We start from the raw sequence: 24,830 nt of genomic DNA on the forward strand, positions 1-24,830 counted from the left end.
TCTTCTACCCACAGTTCTGGATGCCACGAGGACAGCCTTGTTTTTGGCTTTAGCTGCTAGCTTTTCCAAATCTCAGTGCTTTCCCCTTTTTCACTTTCCTCCTGTTAAAATAGACGTCTTAATTCATCAGGCTGTCTTAAAAGGGTTTTATATTGGGGAGGAGAGATGGCGGTGGATCTCACCTTCAATTCAAGTCCTCAAAGATATTTTCTGGATGACTTTTAAAAGGGAGGGATTAAGATGAAAGGCTACTTGATCCCATCCTTTGCATTAGTATGAATTGCTGCATTTCCATCTGTCTTCATGATTGTACTTGAAGCTGTTTTAGCTAAATTGAGTTAATTTTATTCAGATTTAAGCTAGAGGGCTGAGTCCACTATCTTAGTCCACTCAGTTTTTGTTTTTGTTTTGTTTTGTTTTTGACACATTCCCTTTTGGTCTATGGGAATTACAGAGTTGCCACTTGTTCATATTGTGTTCAAGAATCCCCCTTCCTTCTCTGAAGCTTTAGATGACTCTATTCACAACCCAATGTAAAATGGCTTTGCTTTCTCCCAATCCTTGCCTATACCAACACCTGCTCTCTCTCTTATCCCCATCTCCAATCGAAGAAGGGATTGTTAGTCCAACTCTAGAGAGAGAGACCAAGTATTTTCTGTCCATATCTCATACAATTGGAGGTGTCTCTGAACAAGTTTGGGGAGGATCTGTAAGGGGCAAGCTCAGAAACCTTTGCAGAGGCAGTTTTGCCAATACAAGGGCTCTTACAAGCCGACTTTCATAAAGGGAGCCGGCCTCGTTAGTTGGCTTCTGTCTCATTGGAGCCAAGACAGTAGTAATTAAATAGCCTCGATGTAGGAAGGGTAGGATAAGCACTTATTCCCCTGCCTTCCAAAATGAAGAGGAGAGCCAGGCCAGCTCTCAGTAATCTCAAGCCTGAAGAGAAGAGGTATTGGAGAAACAGCATGGACTGGATAGACGTCTTGACTCCCTTTAGCCCACAGTTTGTATCTGGAGAGTCCAGCTAGTAACCCTGATTTTTGCCACCCGCCTTCCTGCTGAGCCAAAGTTTTCTCATTCCCCCTCCACTGGGGAAGCAGCTGAGGCCCAGGACCTTGCTCCCTGGGAAGTTCTTTTTCTCCATCTTCTGGTGCATTGGCCATGTTACTGTGCCAATAGTGTCTCAGTTCTTGCTCCATCTACTCAGCTGGGGGAGGGATGGAAATGGGAGTTGTTCTTGTAGTTGACCCTGACATCATGTGTGCATAAAGAGACTCCCCCCTCATTTTGTGTTTTCCATCCCTCTCACTCCCTCAACAGAATTGAAATAAAACATGCTTCTGTTTTTATAAAAATAACTTTTCCTTTAGACTGGAGATTTTATTTGTCACTATAGAGATATCTAGGCACTTTGGTCAGGTGATCCCCGTCACCCCTGCCTCTGTTCTCTATCCACCTGCACAACAAACACCCTACCCTGCCAAGAGGGCAGTGATGGTTCCTTTGTGGATAGGTCCTTTGGGAGAATCTTGCTGATTATAAAAGCTGTTTGGGAGACTGAGACGGTGCCCTCTATCTGATAAAGTCTCTTGCTGGAATAGAACCTCACTCCTGGCAGTAGTGGCCAGAGCTTAGTACTAGTGTGGGAGAGACTTCTATAAGTAAAGAGGTAACACTTGAAACATTTTATCACAGACTTTAATATTAATTTCCTTCTAAGATTCGAGACTTAGAGCACATCTCCAGAGTTGCTTCCATTCCTGTTCCTGGCTCTCAGTGGGATAGAACCAACCTCTGCTTCCAGCTTCTTTCTTCCAAGACTTGAGAGGGCCTCTGACTGTTTCAGTGGTGGAACAGGGCAAGGACAGGCAGTAGGAGCCTTCAGAGCATGCCTTCCTTAATATCCATATATGTGAGTCCCTTGCTCACTATTCCTGCTGCTCAGTGGCTGGGAAAGGGGGTTAATAGAAAGCCACTGCTATCAAAAGCCCAAGAAGGACCTCTGGAATAGGAAATCGCACAATGGAATGAGATTTTTTTCCTGAATATTGTAGAATTTAATTTTAAAAAATATTTTAGTACATTTATTTCAGAAGCAGATATAGCATAAGTTGAACAACACACCTAGCTTAATTGACATATAGAACACTGTCCTCTAAACCAATAGTATACATACTCCTTTTGATTACACTGGAAGCATTTTACCAAAATTGATCATAGCTGCACCATCAAGTGAGCCTCAAAAAATTTAAAAAAAAAAAAGATATTCTCTGAACCAAACACATGGGATTAAGCTAGCGGAAAAAAATGGAAAGTCTCTCTCTAGCGATTTACAAAACAGGCAGTACAATTCTAAATAACCCCTGGATTACAGAAGAATTACAAAGGAAATTAGATAATTTTAATTGCATGATAATGAAGATATGCCATATCAAAACCTGTGGTGTACAGGTAAAGTAGTACTTAAAAGAGATACATTACCTTAAATTCACACATTACAAAAGAAAGGCTGAAGTAAACGATCTAAGTTTTCATGTCAAGAAACTGGAAAAGAAAAGCAAATACAAAAAATGGAAGAATTTTAAAAAGCATATCAGTGAATTAAAAAACAAATGTACAATAAAGAAAATCAAAGCCAAAAATCATTCCCTTGAAAACATCAATAAAATTGATAAACCCTTAGTAAACTGATCAGAAGAAAGAAAAAAAAACGAACATACGTCAACATGTTAGAAATGGAAAAAGGGATATCACTTATAGTTTACAGTCACCAATCTCATAACCTGTTACAGAGACTAGAAAAAGGGAACATCCAATTCACTCTTAAAGCAGTGTAACCCAGCCACCAAAACCCACCAAGGATATCACAAGAAAAGAAAACCAGGGGCCAAACTCCAATGAATACAGACATAAAATTCCCAAAATAAGCAAATAAAATCCAGCAATATAAAAAAATGAATGTATTGGCCTGGCCAAGTGGCTCGTTGGTTAAGAGCTGGCTTGGAACACCAGAGGGCCCCATTTCGGATCCCACATATGAGGGCCAGTGACACTGCCCTCCACAGCTAAGATAGTGAACAACAGCTCAACCTGGAGCTGGACTACCGTGAGTCGCCGGCGACGGCATAGGCTGCAGCCCCTGTGGCAGTGGGTTGCCATGGGCTACCATGTGTAGCCAGCAGCCAGTGTGAGCGGCCCTCAAGCCACCGTGAGCGGCCGTCCAGAAGCCGGTGACTTATCTGCCTCGGCCGGGAAGAGTGCAATGATGGTGCCAACTTGGGCCAGTGAAGCAACGTCCTCCACAACTAGACTGAAGAACAAAAAGACAGCAACTTGTCTGTTCCCCCCCCCTAATTCCCCAAGAAAAATCTTTTAAAAATAATAATAAATTAAATAAATAAATAAAATTTGTTTGGAAATGCAGAGTGCCAAAATAGCCAAGGCAATCTTGAGTAAAAACAAAGTTGGAGTCCTCCCATTCCCAGACTAGTCTTACAGAGAGCACACACTTGTATTTTGTTGTATGACCTTTTCTGAAATGTCTCTTATGGAATATTATAGTGTTGGTATTTTTTATTTTAACTTCTATCATATTATTGTTGGGTTCATTTTATACCTCCTTATTCTCCCTTCCCCTTGGTTTTTTGGGTTTTCTATAATTTTTTTGGAATGGAGGAATGACTATATAGTTTCTGGTCTTCTGAAGTTATACATTCTGGTTTTTAATTCTTCAGGTAGCCTCATTCATGAGTTTTAAAATGAAATTTAATATTTTATGTTGCCTATTTGACCACCAAGAAGATTGGCTTTACTCCAGAAGTGTGAGGTTTGGCTGGATGGGTTGGGGAACTGGTCTCTGACTCCCTAGCCTGAATGTTGCAAAAAGAAAAATGTTTAGGGCATCTTCCCTGTGTCAGGAGGATGGTCTAGGCTTGCCTAGGTGGCAGCGTGAGAGTATAGTGTTTATGTCTTCCTCTTTGCCAGCTGTACTTTCATTTCAATTTGGGGCTTCTAGACCTTTCCTGGGCATGGTTCCCAGAAAGTCCCTCTACTGTTGCCCTGATCAGGTTTCTGGATCTGTTAATAATAGACAACAGTGGGGGAAGGGCCAGGATCATTATGGAAATAGGAACAACCAAACCAGATGGACAGTTCCTATGCCTGGAGCCCTGTCTCTCTGCTCCCTTCCTGATCTAAACAGCGTTTTGCAGGGGGCATGTTTTCTAAGCCACTCCTGGGAGCTATTCTAACCTGTGAAGGTTTCCAACTACCTGTCCCCAAAATCAGAACACATGATCTGGGAGCAGTGGTTTATGAGGACACTGAAACAGAACATTTGAAATCTGGACTCTCCCAGAAATTCCAGAATGAGTGATAACACTCCTCACAAAACACCCAGAAGGAAGGAGGTTGGGCAGCATTTAGGTGAAGCAAATAGTGCAAACCAGAAAGAGGCAAACCATATATGATCCTGGAGTGCTGAAGAGTGGGGAATGTGAAGAGTAAGCATGGAAAAATAAGGACATGATGATGCTGGGGAGGCAGAAACGGGAGAGCGAGACAGGCATGTGAGATACAGCCTCTATTAAGTAAAATCTGAAATCACAGTTTAAATGTCGATACCCCCCTAATCTTGCTGTTCCCCATGAATGGCCTCCCTCTTCTGCCTCCCCTCTTCCTTTATCAAAACCTGCTTTCAGTAGAGTATGGTAAACTCAACCTAGGTATAAATTGTGAAAACGCAGTAAGGCTTCAGAAATTCCCAGTTGCAAAATTTTGAAACCCTCTTATTGTAAAATATTACACAGATATAGAAAACTACATCAATAAAATGTATAGCTTAGTAAGTTATTATGAAGTGGAGATGTTTGTTAGCACCAAGTAGAACTAGGACTTGGCCGGCTATTTCAGAAACCAGCTCTGGGTCCTATCCCATCACAGCTCCTACCTCCCCCCCAAGGTAACCACTATCCTGACATTTATGGTAATCACTTAGGAGGATTTTATTTTAATGGGACTAAAGTTTTAGCTATAAATAGTCACTAATGGTAGACTCTTAGGCAGTTGAGGGGTGTTTGGGGGATTCATGTGAGGCAGCCAGATCTCAGCACACTTAAAATCACATTATTTCCAGTGATGAAGACGCCTCACTGGAAAAAGGATCCCACTGAAGTCCAACTACAGAGCTGTGCCCTATGCCCTCAGCTGCCTTGTTGTCTCCCACTGGTTCAGAAAGAGCCGTCCCCTGCAGTCTTTCCAAAGCAGAGCAGAAGTAGGTCCCAGCGCACACTGCCTGGGAGGGTGCAAGGGACTGGCTGTCTCTGCTGCTGCAATGTGAGTCCAGGACGTTCCTAAACTCCCCTGGGCCTCAGTTTCTCACTGTGAAGTATGGGGCCATAATAAAGCCCGTTACAGTCCCCTATCACTCTCCTAACTTGTTCCCCTTTCCTCAATCTTGGTTTCTGTTTCAGCTGCCTCTTCACTCACCCTGCCAGCAGCGTGTTACCTACCTTTTCCAGCTGGGTGTCTTTCCAGGCCGGTGCTCTTCTTTTTGCCCTGGATGCCTACACACCAGGAGTCTTGCTTCTCCACACACACCTTTATAAACGCGTGTACGTCCTTGCACGTGGGAGGTGCTGAACAGATGCTCACAGAGAATAAATGAGTATAAAGGAAGGGCAAACGAATTCCTGTACACATTTCTTCAATATTTAGTGAGTGCTTCATATGTACAGAGATACTAACCTGTCCCTCTACACTCTACGATCATACCTCTCCTCCCTCCTCATCTTTCCTCCTTTTCCATCCTGTTTCTTGTTTCCTTTCCCTGTGCCACAGAGCTAGACTGAGTGCCCTGTAAGATAGGATGCAGAGACTCAGAAGCAGGCCGGCTGGTGGAAACAGACACTGTGGACAGGCGCCAGATGAAATAAGGGCAAAGACAGCTATATAACAGCGAGAAACTGGGCAGAATGAAAAGCAGTGATTCATGGAGCCCTGCAACTCAGGCACTCCTTGGGTTTCACTTTGAGAGCTCTGGCGGGATTGGGGTCAGTGAGGGCTGGCATCAAGATGACAGGCAGCCAGGCTCCTCCTCCCTAGAGATGTGGTGCTCCAATCCCTCCCCTTAATTCTTTTCTACCTACTCCACCCCCACGACTCCCTCACTGACCAATGTCCTGGGCCTTTAAGAGTTAGATGGGCTGGACTGAGGAGAGAGCTCACACTTCTCCCCACCCTGCTCCTTCCTTCTGGCTGTAAGTGCCAGTCACAGCAGCAAACTGCAGTAGAAGAGGGGAGGAAGGCAGCGAGGACAAGAGCAAAGGAGCAAAGGAGGGGGCTGGCTTTCCTCATCCCACGGTGGAGAACATCGCAGAGCACAAGACACAGGACTGCTCTCCTGCCCAAGGTAAGTTCCTGGAGGCTCTGACCAGCCTCTGCTCCAAGCCCCGGCCTGCCTGAGTCCCTAGCTCTGCACTCCACGTTTATCCACCCTGATTAAATTGCACCCTGGATTCCTTTGCCAGAACAGGTCTACAAGGCTCCGACCTGATTCCCTCCAGCTTATCCTCTTTGACTTACAGTTTTCCTCCTGGCTGTGTCAGTCACCTCTTTATATGGGACCTCTTAGCTACCCAGGGCTGTCACTCAGAGGTGAGCCCCATCCTAGTAAGGGGAAGAGAGAGAATTGGAGTAGTTATGCTTTAGCATAGATTCATTAACAGATTGTTGAGGATGATTAGCAAATGAGGGTTGGCCAAAATCCAGGGAGCATAGAAATCCCTGGTAATAAGGAACTATGAGACTTCCTTGGAAAGAACCAGGGTTTGTATTCTATACCTTGTTCTCCACCTCCTCAATAGGCCAGGGCAGTTTGTTGGCATGCCCAAGTGCTGTGCTGAGCACTTGCTTTTAGTCCTGACTCTGCCATTAACCAGCTATGTGACTTTGAACAGCAACTCCCTGATCTGTGATAAGAGGGAGTTTAGGGTTTTCCAGACTTGCCTGTGTATCCAGGGTGCTTCGTAAAAATAAATCTTCCTGAGCCCCATCCTTGGAAATTATGATCTGGTAGATTTTGGATGGGGCTAAGGAATCTCTGTTTTAGGACATCTCTGTTTTAGAACCTCTGGGTTAGATATGATAAAAAGAGTCTTCAAGCTCTAACATTCTGAGGGCTATGACCTATGACTGGAGCCATCATGTCCTCTTTGTATGAACCAGGTCAGGCATAATCCTGCTCCCAAGTAAGAGAGCAGACACAATAATTCCTCCCTTCCTGCTCCTCAGAGCACCTGAGACACCCTGAATTCCACTGTAACGACTTTGGCACTTTTGCCCCAATCCATCTCTAGGGGACAAACCACCTGGAAGTTAAGGACCAAGTCTTGCTCGGCAGCCCTGGCACCTCCCCACCTTATTTTGTGTCTGTTTTCTCATGTGTATTGTAGAGGAAATCATCTGTATTCTCAAGGATCTCTATATACACGTCCAGGAGTGAACAGGTATGACCCAGTCTCTCTTACTCAGGCTTCAGCCTCTGTCCCTGGCCTCTTGTTCCCACTCCCAAGTCCTTTGTGCCTTCTCACCTAACTGCACCTGCATCAGCTGTGACCATTCTTTCCATCCTACCTTCAGACACCAGAGGAAACACCAAAACCTAGAACTTCTGGGTTCTGTCACATTCTCTTTGCAGTTTGTTTAGTTGGTCTCCTAGGATACAGGGGAAAGCGAGGGTGAGCAGAGGGGATGTGCCACTGGACCACAGTGTCAAACTACAGGAGCTGAGAACCAGAAAAAAGAGAGAGAGCTATGGAGAGAAGGGATGAGAAGGATGAAAAGAGGAGAGCAAAGAGAGTCTGACAAGTGAGCAAATGGGGAGGCAGAGAAAGGATCAGGAGAGAGAATGGTTGGGGAGGAAGGAAAAGGAAGGGGTCAGGCAGAGAATGGGGAAAGGAAAAAAAGCGAGAAGAAAGAAAAGGAAGGCCATTTTGTGGTATATGGTAGGAATAGGAAATGGTGGAGGGGAAAGACAAAACATTGGTATCCCACATTGATTCTTAGCCCTGCTTTAACCTGCTTCCTAGAGAAAGCCCTTTCTAAGGGTAGAGTCTTGGTGAGATCTCTGAGCTGGTCACATGGAGACCTTGGTTCTAGTCCCTGCTTTGCCACTTAATACATTTGGTAACTCTGGCAGTTCAGCTAATCTTTCTAGCCCTCAGTCCCCTTTTCTGTAAAATGAAATCCAGCCCTACCATTCTGTGTCTCCTTGGCTTGAAATTGGCTTTCTTACGGCCACATATCACCTGGATACAGCTTTTAAATAGTCAGGAATGGGAACAGGATTTGAAGAGGATGCCAAGCCCTGGGGTTGGAAGAGTTTGACAAAAGAGGATAGAATAATTTTCTAAGTCTGGTCTGAGAGGAAGTAGGCTCCAAGATAGGGGTGTCCTGGCACTTGGTCTCTGTTCTCAGGCTCCCCATGTTTTAGGACATTGTTGTCCAGGTGTAATGGAAGGTAATTTTGTCTTCTCCCAAGGCCAAGGCCCCACACCATCCCAGAGTCCCTATGCCCCAGACATGAGAGCTTTAAGTTCAGCAAGGAGATAAGGTAGGATGTTGGCAAGGGGAATTAAACTTCAACCCCAAGCTGACCCCCTTGCCTTACCCCAGAGTGTGAGGTACCTTAAGTCTGAAACACTTAAGAGGGACCTGTTACTTTCTACTTCAGTCTTCACATAGCTTTGGCAAGCCTCAGATTCCAAACTGTGCATCTCCTCCCAGAAAGTAGAAATGCTTTTCTGTCTCCAAGGAAGCACTCTGGGGCCCTTCTTCCATGCAGAGTTTTCTCATCCAGTCTCCCATATTCAGCCTCAGCCAGCAAAACCTTTTGTTCTTTAAACTGTTGCAGGGTTCTTTCTCTTCTGAGAGCTGCCTTGAGTTGTCCTTCCCACTTAGGTACGGTACAGACTGATTCCCAATCTCCCCCTCTCCCTCTGGGTACCTGCACATTGCTACTCACTTAGAAAGCCTTCTCTAGGTCCTGCAGTCGAGGAAGCTGTATTTTCAGTGACCTCTACCTTCTTCCTAAAGACTTTGCCACCCCCAGATGATTTATAGGCTCTTCCCACTAAAGAGAGATGGGACCCTAATATGCTGTGTGACCTCAGACACGTCCCATCACGTTCCTACACTTCTGCTCTTTCATTTGTAAAATATCAGAGTTTGAGCTGTACGATGTTTTAATGGAGCACTAGCTGAATGACTGCTTCAGAGATTCTTTTAGTTTTTTAGATGGTCACCATTGTCAACGTTTTAAACTTATCAATGAAAAAAATAACATTTCTATTCATGTGTAGATCATTTGCTTATACAAAAGCATAGAGCTTTGTGTTTTCACAGGCACTGACAGTTTGAAAATGATTTGGTCAAGAGTTGAGTGTTTCTTACAGGGGCAGAGATAGAATCAAAGTGGCCACATATCAAATCTTCTAGTTCTTTTCAAGGGAAGATTGTTGTTACCTACTAGGACAACAAAAGCGTTCCTACATTAGCGTATATCTTAAAGAAGGTACTCTTTTTTTAGTCAGTAGAGAAAACTTGAAAATGCAGTTCTGAGACTTTGTGATTTATCTGGTCCATTAAAGCTGAGAATAGCTGTTATGGACAGGAGTGTAAAATATACTTTACCATGTAAAGGTAGAAGAAGATGACTTATTTAGCTAAGTATAGCACCAAGTGTTGTAGAAGAGGTGAAAGAAACGCTCTGCCCTAGCCCTTCAGGAGCTGGGGGACTGACATGACAGCATGGAGAGGGCTCCCAGAATAGGGAAGCTAGGATGATTCCACTTGGAGAAGAGCAGGCTAGAATGTAGGGAGATTCCAGGTTCCGAAAGGGCAGCCAGCAAGATGGTGGTGCTTAAAAATGAGAAGCGGACTGGGTGACATCAGATTACCTTGTGGATTACAGGGTATTGGGAAGGAGAGGGGTATTCGGCAGGAAGCCCTGGTTTAGCACTCTCTGGAGATGGCTATGGGAAACAGCAGAGGCTCTAGAATTTGATCTACTTGGCTTTCAATTCTGAATCCCTGTGTAATTTCAGACAGGTTTCTCAGCCTCTCTAAGCCTCATAATCACCAAATTCAAATAGAAGCAAAAATTGCTACAGGCTGTGTAGATGAAATGCCTGACCCATGATGGGCAGTCAAGAAACACTGGTTTCCTTTTCTTCAGTTGATCTATTCTAAGACCACCTAGCCTTTTGCTCCACCTTACTCCTTCAGGTGACTCTGGCTCCGGCTGGTGGAGCAGTGGGTGATGGCGTCCCTGCTGCAAGGCCGTGAGTACCCCTGCAGAAGAGAGCTTGGGTAGACAGCCCAGGGACAGGGAGGAGGCTGGCCCCGGGCTCAAGGGCTCCTCCTGGGCGCTCCACCCTCCCGGCTGGCTCTCCAGCCCCTGCTTCTCCTGGCCCAGGGCTGCCCGTCAATCAAGATGTGCTGCTCATGCAGAAAGGCACGCTGATGCGGAAGGTGAGGTCCAAAAGCTGGAAGAAGCTAAGATACTTCAGACTTCAGGAAGATGGCATGACAGTCTGGCATGCCCGGCAGGTTGGAGGCAGAGCCAAACCCAGCTGTGAGTTAAATGGGTAACTAGGGGTGGGCACATGGGTGGATAGGACCCTGAAGAGCCAGCAGCCTAAGAACAGGGTAGGGACCAGGGTCCTGTGATGTGCCCTTCTGCTGTCCCACTTGTATCTATGTCTGTGCCTATAAATTGGAAATTAGAATAGTACTTGCCTCTTAAGGATGTTATGAGGATTAAATTAGTTATTGCATGTAAAGGGCTTAGAAGAGTCCTAGCAGATTACAAGGCTCACTAAATCGTAGGTTATATCTTGTTCTTCTTATTACATTAAGAGCATCATCTCAGGCAGCAGACTGCTTGGATTAAAGCTCTGGCTCTGACACTTTCTAGCTGAGTGCCTTTGGACAAGTTATCTAAACTAAACTTTGGTTTCCTCATCTGTGAAATGGGGATTAAACAGTACCTGCTTAGCAGGTTACAGGGACTCAATATATTAATGTCTAAATCATGGGACCTGAAACCAGGATGCATTTAATAAATGTTAGCCATTATGGTGAATATTTTAAAATACCATAAATGCATCATAAGTGTGCATCCTATTGACTGTAAACACTTTATGATCTGTATAAAAATCAGATCACAGGACACATCTAAGAGAGTCTGCCTTAAAGACATAACCAAAGCTCACAATCCACACCACCCCCAGCTGAGGAAAGAGGGTGGAAGAATTTCTCTGACTCCCTCCTAAACATCTGGAAAGAGGAAGTCCTCAAACCTGGAATGGGAGAATTGAACATGGAATATCATGCTTTGGTGTAACGGGCTCTATCCTGCAAGTGTGTTTCCATTTGTCAGCCTCACCAGTCCTCTTGTGATCACCATGTACACTGGCCATGTAAGGGACCACCCCTTATTTAAGATGAGGGCACTGAGGGCCAAGCCTTTTTTGGTCTGTGTCGTACTGCCAGCTGATGGCTGGAAGCCAGGTCTTGCCATTCCCAGCATAGGCCTCTTGCCATGCTGCCTATGAAAACAATGATTCATGTGGAATCTTAAATCCCAGGCTTTTGGGGTTTCAGCCTGTGGAGGCTGGGGTTCCTCCTCTCTATGGCTTCCCAGAGAAGGGAGTAATGGTTGACCCTTGGCTACTGCCATTTGGCGGACTCTCTTCCTCAGTGCCCCCACTTGCTCCTTCTCTGGCAGTCTCAATCTCTGACGTGGAAACAGTGCGTGAGGGCCATGAGTCTGAGTTGTTGCGCAGCCTGGCCGAGGAGTTTCCGCTGGAGCAGGGCTTCACCGTCGTCTTCCATGGCCGCCGCTCCAACCTGGACCTGGTGGCCAACAGTGTTGAGGAGGCCCAGATCTGGATGCAGGGGCTCCAGCTGTTGGTGGACTTTGTCACGAGCATGGACCAACAGGAGCGGCTGGACCAGTATCGGCAGGCTGGAGTCAGCGTGGGGGTCGGGGGTCACTGAAGGAACAGATGCTGCAGGGCTAAGGACAGGTGGGAGGGGGAGCAGGGCTAGGAAGGCCCAAGAGTCCAGATGGGGTGGGCAGGGGCAGCTCAGGCCAATGTGAGGCTGAATATTGAGAGAGGAATGGAGGCTTGAGGTGGCAAAGATGTAACCAGGCAGAGTTTGGGCATGAATCAGGCCCCCTGGGAGTGGGGAAAGGACAGCGAGAGACAAAGGGCCAAACAAGGTGCTGATCCTGAGAGGTTAACAGAAGATTCCAGTGGCATGAACTACCACAGGGTAGGAAGCAACCCCTCCTCAGAGAGCTTACTGGTGTTGGCTCACTTCAAATTCCCTAGACTGTATTCACCTTCTATGCCAGTTCATTCGTTTGTTCATCCATTCATTCATTCGCTCACCATCTACTAAGCAGAATGTATCTGGCACTGTGCCAGGCTTTTCAGTACAAAGATTAATGAGACTCAGATATCATGTTTGTCAGTGGAGAGGATGGAATTGTCCAAAATAATTTAAGTATCATGGAAGTTTATGGTACTTAGATTATTTGAGGGTGTTCAAAGGAAGGGGAAATATTTAATTCTAGCTGAGAGAGTTCTGGGAAAGCTTTAGGGAGAAAGTAGCATTTGAGCTGAGGCTTGAAAATGAGTAGAATTTGAACATGAAGAGAGGAGGAGGGAAAGACACTCCTGCCCCAAGGAGCAACATGAGTAAAGGCCCAGAGATAGGAAATTGAAGAGCTAGAGAGAGTGGGACATCAGAGAGCAGGGAGTTAGGGGTCTGGTCAAAGTACCGGGAAGACAGAGATGTGTGAGGAAGGCTGGGTTGGGGCCAAATCATGGCAGCGCAGGAAATCTTAACTTCTACATTAAGGGATTTGGACTTCTTTCTGCAGGCAACAGGGAGGTCCCTGCAGGCACCTGAGCCATGCAAGAATAAGATAGGTTGGTGTTCTGGGGAGATTATTCTGGAAGCTAATGTGGGAAATTAACTGATGTGGTGGAGAGAAGGGGAGCAAAGGCGGGGGAGAGATGTCAATGGATGAACATGCACAAACATCTGCACACACAAACACACACACAGTGCTTTTGCCTTGACTCAGACCTGGATGGTTGAGTGACTGGTTCCAGCGTGGAGACAAAGACCAGGATGGTCGGATGAGTTTCCAAGAAGTCCAGCGGTTACTACACCTGATGAATGTGGAAATGGAACAAGAATATGCCTTTCAGCTTTTTCAGGTGAGGCTTCTGAGGAAGGATTGGCAGAAGCCATCCAAGGCCACATCCTCACTTGGCCAGAAGTACTCTGACCCTATCTGGCAGCATTCACTTATCAAATCTCTACTCTGTCCCCTAGCACTATGCCAGGCTCAATGGGACGTGTAGGCCACAGTTCTTACTCTTCAGTCTTGTTGGAAAGGTGATTTGTAATCTTATGAAAGGTAAATAACAATATGTTATTACATCAGACCTCAAGGACCCCTCCGTCCATGGCTAGAAGGTCACAGGTGCCTAGTACAATGGAAAACTCCAACTGGAATGTAAATGAATAGGAGGAGGGATTTTCTGAATTTTAGGGACCTTTGGGGCATTTAACTCTTTCTAGTTGAAAATTTTCTCTAGTAGCAAATGGTATGACTAAAATTTTGCTTTTTTATTTACTGAAGCAGCTTCTGTGAACACTATCAGGAGTTCAGTGGAACCATTTTGGATCCACCTGTCAGTAAGACTGTCCTTACAAGACAAGCCAACGCCATAAAATTTGCTGTTAAAGAGTTCATCTACTCACCTCTAAACCCTCTTACAGGCAGCAGACATGTCCCAATCTGACACTCTGGAGGGAGAAGAATTTATAGAGTTCTATAAGGCACTGACGAAGCGTGCTGAGGTGCAGGAACTGTTTGAAAACTTTTCGGCTGATGGGCAGAAGCTGACCCTGTTGGAATTTGTGGATTTCCTTCAAGAGGAGCAGAAAGAAGGAGACCGTGCTTCTGACCTTGCTCTGGAACTCATTGACAGCTATGAGCCTTCAGATAGTGGTAAGAGGACCAGAGCAGAGAGGCCCCAGACTTGGGAGCAGGGAGGGGGACCATGACCCGAAAGGTTCAGAGACCAGCAGCCTTCTGCCTAACTCAAGGAAGACTGAGTCCACCCCTATGCCAGTCCCCTTCATCTTCATCTCATTCAACCACACCTCTGGAAGGAGAGCGGCCATTTCCCACCCAGATAGGACAGGAGTCTCTTCTGTAATGCTAGGTCTCTCTAGAGGAAGAACATTCCATTAGTCCCCTTTCTTCCATCATGCACTTGTTTCACATCCTTCACCTGCTAAAAGCTCTTCCTGATATCGACCTTTGGCCTCAGTGGAAATGGAACATTCTTAGTCCTCTTGCTTTGGCCTCTTCTTCTCTAGTGCATATGATTCCTTTTCGTCTAGATCCCTTCATGGTTCCTGTTTGCTGTCTCTTTACATGCTGGCTCTCTGCCTCTCCCTGGACTATCTCCAAATTCACCAAATGGTTCTCGAAGTCTCTAAGCCTGTGAAGGCCCTAGGAAGCTAGTCAGCCCCTGGCTGAGGGGGATGATGATGAGGCCAAAAATGTAGCTTTTTAACAAGTACAGCTAAAATATGTCCTGTCTGCCCTTAAACCTTTCTCCTTGCCCCTTGAGTAGACATCTTCCTGTCCCCATTCCCTTTAGAATGTGAGGAATTTACGTTATTAATAATACATTATTTATAAGGCACTTTCACATTTCTTACTTCATTTAGTCCTCACTACAACCTTAAATCAAAATCAGTAATCTAAATTGGGCCTTTGCTAAGTATTCCATTATGCGCCAATATCTCTACATGTCTTTTCTCTTCTAATCCTTCGAATGACCCATTGAAGTAGGTTCTATTATTAAGTCAGTGTGCAAAAGAGGAAAACAGGTTTAGAAAAATTAAATGACTTGTTCAAAGCAACAGCTAATAAGAGGAGGAATTGGGATTCAAACCCAGGTCATCTGACTTACTTGTTGCCTCTCTTGAAAATGAGGATTAGAGATGAGATGAACGAGCGCTGAACAAGGTTTCCTAAGTCTCAACTCCCACTTCCTTTCTCTCACTCACTCACTTACTCACTCTTCACTCACTCACGACTTCAACTAATGCTTACTGAGTACCTCTAATGTGCCAGGATCTACGCTAGGCACCGGTGATACAGTAGCAGGTCAGACAAGGATAATGGCCTCATGGAACTTAGGGTCAAGCAGAAAATGCTGGGATCAGTGATCCTGTTATTATATGAACCCTGGGCTGAAATGGGTGAGAGCTATAGAAGTAGTGTCTGGGCCCTGCCCGCAAAGGGAGTATAATTCAAAGGGATGTTGGACAAACACTCCTCAAAACATGATATGGGAACTGACGATAGGAAGAAACCCTCAGGCCAGGGTTGGCAGCAGCTACACAGCCCAGGGAATAAAACAAAGGTACCTTGGTCATGTCACTAATAAGTCTTTAACTTTGATTCTTTCTGGGTCTCATCATCAGAGCTTGCCCATCTATAAAATTAGCCCTTTGGACTAAATACTGTGTTGTCCATTATGGTAACCATGAGCGCCATGTGATTGTTTAAATTTAAATGAACTAAAATCAAAATTTGAAATTCAGTTCCTTAATTCAGTTCCACAGTCACACAGCTTATGTGTCTAAAAGCTACCTACTGCACAGTGCAGAATACGACATTTTCATCATTGTAGAAAGTCCCACTGGACAGCACTGGACTAGAATGATCATAATGATTCCCCTTGTGGCTTTGGCATTCTCCAAGGGTGGGGAGGATTGAAATGACAGGCACTGTGGGAGGCAAGTTTGGGATCTGGAAGCTGGGAGTGGACACCACCTCACAGGCAGGACGCTGGAGAGAGATGGGGTGGAGGCCAGACTGTAGGTGTGCTGGGGAGCTCCCGCTCAGAATTCTCTCACTCTAGTGTCCCCCCCACTCCACACCCTAGGCAAGCTGCGGCATGTACTAAGCGTCGATGGCTTCCTTAGCTACCTCTGCTCGAAGGACGGAGATATCTTCAACCCAGCCTGCCTCCCCGTCTACCAGGATATGACTCAACCCCTCAACCACTACTACATCAACTCCTCTCACAACACCTACCTGGTCGGGGACCAGCTTTGTGGCCAGAGCAGTGTCGAAGGATATATAAGGTGCAGTGGGAGGAAGGGAGAAGGGGTCGAGCTCATGAAAAGGGACCATCTGTGGGACATTGAGGTGTGCTGACAGTAGATAAAAGGAATTGAGTAGATGTGTGGGGGTTTGGGGCTGCGGATCCCTGGATACCTGAGAGACTTGGAGGAGATATTGAAGACTGGTGGGAGAGTTGTATAGAAGCCCTATGGGTAAATGGAGCTTCTCTCTTTCTTAGGCTATGAAACTCTCTTGGAACTGAGAGGTCCTGACAGATTTATCTTGAATAAATAAATAAACTAAATGTTAAATAGAAGGCAGTATCACATAGGAGTCAAAAACATAGGTTCTGGAGTCAGATCATTTGAGGTCAGTCAAATCCTAGTTCCCTCACTTGGTACTCTGGGGCTAAGTATTTAACCTCTCTGTGCCTCAATTTCCCCCATCTGTGAAATAAGGATGATAACTGTCTATTCTATCTGGGTTGTCGTGAGTATTTTATGAGATAATCCATGTGTCAATAGCTAATAAATGGTACCTGCTTTTATTGTGATTAATCATGGATTAGATCGAATAGTCAAGATATCTTTGCAGTGCCAGCAACTGACCTAGTAGCTTCAAGGGTTACAAAGGTGAGTGGAACATATAGTTTCTGCCCTAGGAAGTCTAGTAGAGAAAATCAAGTATAAATTTACTGATAGTTTGAATAATTCATGTGTTGTATAATGAAATACAGCCAGAACACCAGAAGCATCATGAGACAGTATGTGATGGCTTTCTAAGGAAAGATTGCGAGTTGGGTTGGGGGGGCGGTGGAGATCAAGGTGAGCTGCAGCAGTGTCCCAGTGGACAGAGAAGGGTCCATGGAGATGTAGCTTGAAGGGGTCTTGACAGGTAAGTGCCTGTGAGCACTGTTTTCTCCAGTGTGGGGAGAGGGTTCCTAGGTGGAAGATCAGACCTTGACCCCTCCTGTCCCTGGGGGGGTTGGGGTTCTTGCAGGGCCCTGAAGCGAGGGTGCCGCTGCGTGGAGGTGGATATATGGGATGGACCTAATGGGGAACCTATTGTTTACCATGGACACACCCTGACTTCCCGTATCCTATTCAAAGAAGTTGTGGCCACTGTAGCACAGTACGCCTTCCAGGTAGGAGCCCCAGGATGGGAACACTGGTGAGGCAAGAGGCTCTGAGGGAAGAGTGGCTGGCTCTGGGTCTGGGGGGATAAGAGGAGGTTACATTAAACGGCATACAGGTAAACAATTTTAATCGTGAAGCATCAGGCAAATATTAAGGGATTATTATGAATAAGTGTGGGGTGTGTTACCAGTAATTAGTTATCATAGAGGTAATTGCTAGAGATTGGTAAGTATTACTTCTAACAACTTCTGTCACCTATCTGGGTGACAGACAGGGCGGATAAGGAAACAGAGAAAGTGATGGGTAGGGCTGGGAGAGGATAGGAATCGGGAGATGAAAGCCTGAGGGTGTAACACGCACGTAACCAGGGAGATGGCCTGGCCTTCCCACTCTAAGCCTGAAAAATCAAAGGTCCTAGAAAGAGGGACCTGGGTTAGACCTGGCACAGGTCTGAAAGTGACTTTTAGATGTGGGGTGGACTCCAGACCCAGCAAGACCTCCTTGAGGCCTGGAATGGGGTCGGAGGAGCTTAGCAATCAGGGTACTTCAGTGGAGTAACTAGGTGGGACTGGAGACACAAGGAGGTTATAGGCTTTACAACTCTGGCTCCAGCGTTCCCTTCCCTCCCCATCAGACATCAGACTATCCAGTCATCTTGTCCCTGGAGATCCACTGCAGCTGGGAGCAGCAGGAGACCATAGCACAACATCTGACCGAGATCCTGGGGGAGCAGCTGCTGAGCACCACCTTGGATGGGCTGCTGCCCACTCAGCTGCCCTCGCCTGAGGTAGGGACCTGCCCCCCCAGCCCAGGCTCTACTGTGGCTTCCATGTCCCCCCACCTTGATGCCTTCCTCCAAGTTGTTTCCTTCTCACTGTCAGGTAGACCATCTTGCTCTTTAATATCCTTGGAGACTTTAATAGACTTTTTAAAAAATATAATTGAACACAGAATTCTATTTATAGTTCTCTAAATTTTAAATCACTTATTTACTTTATATTTATTTTTTCAATGGAAATATCTTAATTTTTTCCTGATAGTTTGCAATTGTTATAGACTACACCAGCAATATAGAGAAAGGGAAATACCCCCACCATAATATCAACCTTCCCCAATAATTGATGTCAATAGATTTTTTTTTAAAGATTTTATTGGAGAATCGGGGAAGGGGAACAGACAGGTAGACAAATTGCTGTTTTGTTCTTCAGTCTAGTTGTGGAGGACGTCGCTTCAACTGGCCCATGTTGGTATGATCATTGCGCTCTTCCTGGGTGAGGCAATCAGTCACTGGTCGGCCACTCACAGCGGCTCATGGCAGCTCTCGCCTGCTGCCGGCCGCAAGCCACTCGTGGCAGCCCAGCTCCAGGTTGAGCTGTTGTTCATCATCCTAGCTGTAGAGGGCGCAGCGTCACTGGCCCTCAATGTGGGATCCGAACCGCAGCCCTGCTGCTCAGAGCTGGCGCTCCCAAGCAAGCTCTTAACCAGCTGAGCCACTTGGCCGGCCTGATGTCAGTAGATTTTTAAGTGCTTATATAAACATATGTGTATATATAGTCACATTTTTTAAACTGAATGGGATTAACCTCTATATCCCTTTAGAGCTCACATATAATATATATCATGGGTGTCTTTTCATGTAGAATTTCTTCCTTTTTAACAGTTCTATAGTATTTCATTTTATGTTATAGACCCTAATTATTATTTTTTTTTAAATCCAAGCTCTTTTTTTTTTTAATTTTATTGGGGAACAGTGTGTTTTTCCAGGACTCATCAGCTCCAAGTCGAGTGGTTGTTTCAATCTAGTTGTGGAGGGCACAGCTCAGTGGCCCATGTGGGGATCGAACTGGCAACCTTGGTGTTATGAGCCTGCGTTCTAACCAACTGAGCTAACTGGTCACCCCCTGCCAGTCATTTTTATGTCTTCTGACTTTTCATCCTGTGTTCTAAAGGCTTTCTCACCTTAAGATTCTTCAAAAAGATTCTCTATTTTATTCTGATATCCTTTATGTTTTCTATATTTACATGCAAATCTTTAATCTATGAGGAATTTTTATGCATCAAATGTGAGGTAGGGGTCCCCATTGATGTTTTTCAGTATGGATGTAGATGTCACTAGTCTGCCTAACAACATGGAATCCTGACTGTATGTATCAAGCAGCTTCCTGTGGGAACTTCTGGCCACTCACTTCCTCCACCTGTGAAGCAGTGGGACCTGCATGGTCCCCAGAAGGGTCCCAGAGCAGACAGGTGGACAGGCTCCTTCCTTTTTGTCTCCTAGGAGCTTCGGAGGAAGATCCTGGTGAAGGGGAAGAAGTTAAGGACGCTTGAAGAAGATCTGGAGGAAGAGGAGGAGGAAGAGCTGGAGTCTGAACTAGAGAGGGAGCAGGAGGCTGGGCTGGAGCTGGAGGCCCAGTCTGAGGCTGAGACCCAGGAGCTGAGCCCTCGCAGTAAGGACAAAAAGGAGAAGGTAGGCCAGGAGAGTGGTCTTCCTGCTCTGGTGTCTGGTCAGAGAGCCATCGTGTGGAGAGACTAGGGGCCAGACAGGGTAGAGGGCCAAGGGGCAAAACAACCCCTGCCCCAGTGAAAGAGGCATAAGAATGCACACTTGGCACCACTATATATTGCCATATATAGATATATTGCAGTGGCTTTCCAACTTCTTTGGGCCATGGAATCTTTTTTTTTAATGAAATCTTATCTGGAAGCTCAGTATACAAAACAGACAAATGCAGAGCCATCCTAGTTGGAGCACCCATTTGGCTCTCTCCTGGGTCCGCTGGGTGACTCCTGAGACATCTTTGTACTACTACTCAGTCTCCTTAAAGGCCAGTTGAAAACCACTGATGGGTGCGTGTGTGCAGCATTATTATATTGGGTAAGTAGGGCTGACTGGAGTGACTGCCCTGACCTCGACTAAAGGGGGCTTAGTTAGAGAAAGCTTCTTGGAAAAGGTGAGTTTGAGGAGGGGCCAGAAATAGCCAGAGGAGGAGCAGGAAGGGGTGGGGAAGGTGAAGTCTCTGAGAAGGTTGTCCCTGAGTAGTCAGCTCCCTGTGGGGAAGGGGAGCCATGTGTGGGGCCACCACGATTCTCGTTTGAAGTCTGCATTTCTCTCTCTTGCGCATGTGCTTGGCTCAGCTGGCTGATGTCTAGCTTATCCTGCTCTCTGGGGCTGTGCTGTATAATCTGCTGCCATGTCCACGGATGGAAATGGGAATTCAGGAGACAAATCTAAAGATATTACTCTGGGATCCTCATATCCTTGCAGCTGTGACTTCCATGACCATTTGTATAACTTGACATATCTGTGGGTTCACGTACATGTTGACTAAAAATTGTTAATTTGGTTTAAAAGACGAGAGACAGGAAGAATGAAACTTGTTTAAAAATGATAAATTAAAAACCTGTTACCCAGAAAGTAACATAGAGCAGACCCTTCAAGCCCACAGGCGGAAGCTGATCCCACCAGTGAACACAGACTGCCTTCATTCCCATTCCCACCCCCAGGTTGTGATGTGCTCGCTGTTTTGTCTGCCTATCTGTTGTCACACTATGGTCCAGGCTCCTCTTCCCAAGCCTGGGTCCCCTCTCCTTCCCAAGCAGGTGAGGTAGAGGGGAGAATGCAGTGGGGAGGAAGTGGGCAGAGGCCTAGGTCTGGTGGGGAAGTTCTGATCTTGGCCATTGGCTTTCTTCCTTCTCAGATTGCTGATGGTGCAATTCCATCGTCTTCTCTACTTTTTCCTTTTCCAGAAATCCACGCCCATCATGTGTCCATCCCTATCGACCCTGGTTGTCTACATGAAGACTGTCTCATTCCATAGCTTCACTCATTCAAGGGAGCACTACCGCTTCTATGAATTATCATCTTTCTCTGAAACCAAGGCCAGGCGCCTCATCAAGGAGGCTGGTCAGGACCGAACGGGAGGGGCAGGGAGGGAATTGGGATGAGTAAGGTCAGGCCTGATGGGCAAGCAGACGAGTCGCAAGAAAGAAGATGAGGGAGCTAAGGAGGGATCAGGGAGCTAAGAAACTCCTGAGGAGGCATGGGGACAGGAATTATATTGGGCTCAAATCTCGAGAGAAGAAAGCTAGAAAGCTAGAAAGCAAGTAGGGGAGGTGGTCTGGATGGAAATGAGTAGAGGCACAGTGAAGTTTCCTGGAGCCAGCCTCGGGAGATGCTGGGAGAAGAGTGAAGTCAGTGGGCAGGGTCCCTGGGACCCGGGAAGGGGAAGCACCCACCCCACACCCATCTCTCTACCTACACCCTTTTTACAGGCAATGAGTTTGTGCAGCACACCGCCTGGCAGTTAAGCCGTGTGTATCCCAGTGGTCTGAGGACAGATTCATCCAACTACAATCCCCAGGAACTCTGGAATGCAGGCTGCCAGATGGGTGAGGAGGTAGTAGGGACAGGGAAGAGGAAGTGGAAAAGCAGCAGGTGGGAAGTAAGTGCCCGGGTGGCAGTAGAGCCAGGGAATACTCCAATAAGAGTGCTAGGCTAAGTTATCTATGGAGGTGTTCCCAGCGGGCCCTTTTATGCCCAACATGTCTTTTTTAACTCCCTGAAAGAGGAGCTAGATGGCCCCCCAAGGTGAATCCTTCCCCTCTCTTCTTCTGGGGCCCTCAGTGGCTATGAATGTGCAGACTGCGGGGCTTGAGATGGACATCTGTGATGGGCTCTTCCGCCAGAACGGTGGCTGTGGCTATGTGCTGAAGCCAGACTTCCTACGTGATACCCAGAGTTCCTTCCATCCCGAGAGGCCCATCAGCCCTTTCAAAGCCCGGACCCTCCTAGTCCAGGTATAATGGAAAGCAAAACCATTGGAAGAAACTTGGCCTAGTTGGGCTAGAAGCAGGGGGAAGAGGCCTGACAGGAGTGTAACGGGTGAAAAGTCCCTTGAGAGGCAGGATAGCCTGATGGTTAGCAGCATGGACTCTGGAGCCAGTTGCCTAGGTTCAAACCCATTTACTCGCTGGGTAACGACAGGCAAGTTCCATAACCTTAGTCTCCTCACCTGCATCACGGGGGTAATACCACCACCTACCTCACAGGGTGGTTGTGGTTAAAATGAAGTGCTTACAACAATGCCTGGTGCGTAGTAAGTGCTATTAAAGGGGCTGCTGTCATTATTAACCTTTCAAACCTTGTTAAACTTCCACTTAGATGCATTTTAAATTGCACATAGATTACTAGAAGGAAATATATTACCCATGGAGGACTGGCTTTGCAAACCCAAAGCTGGAGCACGAGGTCCTGTGTCTCCTGCTTCCCTCACCTTTCCCCTCTCCCCTGGGGTGTGAGCTGGAGTGGGAATGGGCTGAGCAGGAACCACTGAGGTGTTCTAGAGCCCTGGTTGCAGGTGATCAGCGGTCAGCAACTCCCCAAAGTGGACAAGGCCAAAGAGGGGTCCATTGTGGATCCGCTGGTGAGAGTGGAGGTCTTTGGCATCCGCCCAGACACAACTCGGCAAGAGACCAGCTATGTGGAGAACAATGGTGAGAGATGGGCAGTGCTGGAGGGAGGTGGGCGGAGCATGACTCACTTTCCTACCATCCTGCCCGCCATTAAATAGAGCCCATGTCAGCACCCTTTCTCCCCCTACCTCCATGGGAGGCAGTGAGGAACAGGACAAAGAATCAGGACTTGGACGTCTTGCATCTGAATCCTGGACCATCATTTATAAACTCAAGTGACTTGGGCAAATTGCTTACCCACTGAGCCTCAATTTCCTTACCTGTAAAATACTGATTGCTATGAAGATTAAATGAGAACACAGGGAAAGCAACCCAGCATGGGCCTAACGAAATCCTCAACAATATCTATTCTTTCTTTCCCTCCCTCATTCACACCTTCCCTCTCACCTCAGGTTTTAATCCTTACTGGGGGCAGACACTATGCTTCCGGGTCCTGGTGCCAGAACTGGCCCTGCTGCGTTTTGTGGTAAAGGATTACAACTGGAGATCCCGAAATGACTTTGTGGGTCAGTACACCCTGCCTTGGACCTGCATGCAACAAGGTGAGCTCCTCCTTTGACCCCTGGTCAAACCCCCAGCTCTGGCTGCCTGCCTAATGCAGTCCTCCTGCACCTTTCCAGGTTACCGCCACATACACCTGCTCTCCAAGGATGGCACCAGCCTCCATCCAGCTTCCATCTTCGTGCACATCTGCATCCGGGAAGGGCTGGAGGGGGGTGAATCCTAAGGTGGACACTTCATGGGAAGGGTGGGTGCACTGGTTTTAGATGGTAAGAAAGACCTGGAAAAATGCTCCAGAAAGCAGAGGTGACATAAACCACGCTTTGGGTTGTGCATTCCTAGGCACAAAATTACATCCCTCTTCCTAACAAACAAATCTAGGACCGGATTTTTCACCTTCTTTCTCTTCCCTTTCACAAGCCTTTTGGTATATTTCCTGCCCTTCCCCTCTGCACAATCTATACTGGAATTCCTTCCTTCCTCTTGCTGTGGGCGTAATCCCATACCTAGACCTGGGACTAATCTCTCCCATCAACTCTGGCTCAAAGGCGGACTGCGACTAGAAATCCAGAAAGGGGTGTGGGGCAGAGAAACCCTAAGAGGCATTATCCCCCATCCCTGACTTCCTCAAAGCCCAGAGCCAAGGAAGGAATAAACCAAGCCACAAGGCTCCCAGGCAAAGGCTGGAGAAGGCGACCTGACCCCAGGACTGTACTATGACTCTCAAGAGAACGCGGCTCAGTCCTCGAGAGTCCCCAGGGGGCTGCTCCTCCTGAGCCCCGCCAGGAGAAATACAGCTGCGCTCTCCAATTTGGCTTGAGTACATGTGGTCTGTCATTTGGGGCAAGAAGGGGAGATACGAGGGTTGGGGGACATTTGGGTAGAGAGGTGGGGCAGGGAAAAGGTGGAAAAGCAAGTTTCCAGGGGTCCCCTGCATGTACTAGATAGAAAGGGTACAGAAGTATGGCTTCTAAGAGGCCGGCAAAAGGAGCAGACAAGGGTGTATGTGATCCCAGCCCTACTGAAGAATTTGCCTGGAACAGTCCTGGTTTATGTCTGCTGTCCCAGCATAATTATTAATGGTACCCTCTTTAATTTTCCCGATGTGTCCCAGTTTAGATGATTAATTATACAGTCACCGTGAGGCACTCACAGAATTCTACATTAAAAAATTGGCCCAAATCATTTGCCTTTCACACTCTCTTTGTGCTTTAACTCTAGTGCAGCTGCTGACTCAGTCTGAGGACTGATGCTGAATTAAAGCTGCTTCCTGGGAGGCTTAGTGGGTGGCAGTCCTTCCTGCACAGGTAGACAGAGTGGCTCGGAAATAGGGAACAAGGCAAGGGCCAAGACAGGCTCAAGGACAGAGAGAAGGTATATCTGGGCCTGTCTGAGAATTCTTCACTCAGTGAAGATGGAAGGAGACAAAGAGGAGGCAGAGGTCTACGAGGGGACAGGGCAGATCAATAAGACAGCCCGAAATGTTA

The 24,830-nt window shown here is 46.7% G+C and overlaps 1 protein-coding gene and 1 long non-coding RNA gene across 7 annotated transcripts; one reads left to right on the top strand and one right to left on the bottom strand.

Moving 5' to 3' along the window:
• Positions 1-391: 391 nt before the first annotated feature.
• On the bottom strand, positions 392-5,590 carry LOC109380566 (uncharacterized). Its single transcript, XR_002123527.1, has 2 exons — positions 5,511-5,590; positions 392-2,544 (listed from the first exon to the last, which is right to left on the bottom strand). It is a non-coding gene; the product is annotated as an uncharacterized LOC109380566 (long non-coding RNA).
• Positions 5,591-6,208: 618 nt separating this feature from the next.
• Positions 6,209-24,528, top strand: PLCD4 (phospholipase C delta 4). 6 transcript variants are annotated; one of them, XM_019638226.1, is made up of 17 exons: positions 6,209-6,409; positions 7,452-7,505; positions 10,285-10,340; positions 10,475-10,633; positions 11,789-12,017; positions 13,175-13,295; positions 13,864-14,095; positions 16,029-16,254; positions 17,234-17,378; positions 18,005-18,157; positions 19,649-19,837; positions 21,118-21,274; positions 21,643-21,759; positions 21,995-22,167; positions 22,728-22,863; positions 23,235-23,384; positions 23,463-24,528. In XM_019638226.1, the coding sequence occupies exons 3-17, from the start codon at positions 10,319-10,321 to the stop codon at positions 23,567-23,569; spliced, it is 2,316 nt and encodes a 771-aa protein (XP_019493771.1). In that variant the 5' UTR covers positions 6,209-6,409; positions 7,452-7,505; positions 10,285-10,318; the 3' UTR covers positions 23,570-24,528. The 6 variants fall into 6 exon arrangements, with proteins under 6 accessions (XP_019493771.1, XP_019493768.1, XP_019493767.1 ...); XM_019638223.1 differs by having other exon boundaries at positions 6,213-6,409; positions 7,356-7,505; positions 13,166-13,295; XM_019638222.1 differs by having other exon boundaries at positions 6,213-6,409; positions 13,166-13,295.
• Positions 24,529-24,830: the final 302 nt, after the last annotated feature.

The sequence above is a fragment of the Hipposideros armiger genome, unplaced genomic scaffold (genome assembly GCF_001890085.2).
Source record: "Hipposideros armiger isolate ML-2016 unplaced genomic scaffold, ASM189008v1 scaffold_38, whole genome shotgun sequence".
NCBI lineage: Eukaryota > Metazoa > Chordata > Mammalia > Chiroptera > Hipposideridae > Hipposideros > Hipposideros armiger.

Excerpts from the sequence above, each read along its gene's own strand:
- PLCD4 (XM_019638223.1), top strand. The coding sequence starts at position 10,319 with ATGGCGTCCCTGCTGCAAGGCC. Across the intron at positions 10,341-10,474 it reads GGCGTCCCTGCTGCAAGGCC|GGCTGCCCGTCAATCAAGAT; the intron begins GTGAGTACCCCT and ends CTCCTGGCCCAG. Across the intron at positions 16,255-17,233 it reads AGTGTCGAAGGATATATAAG|GGCCCTGAAGCGAGGGTGCC; the intron begins GTGCAGTGGGAG and ends GGGTTCTTGCAG.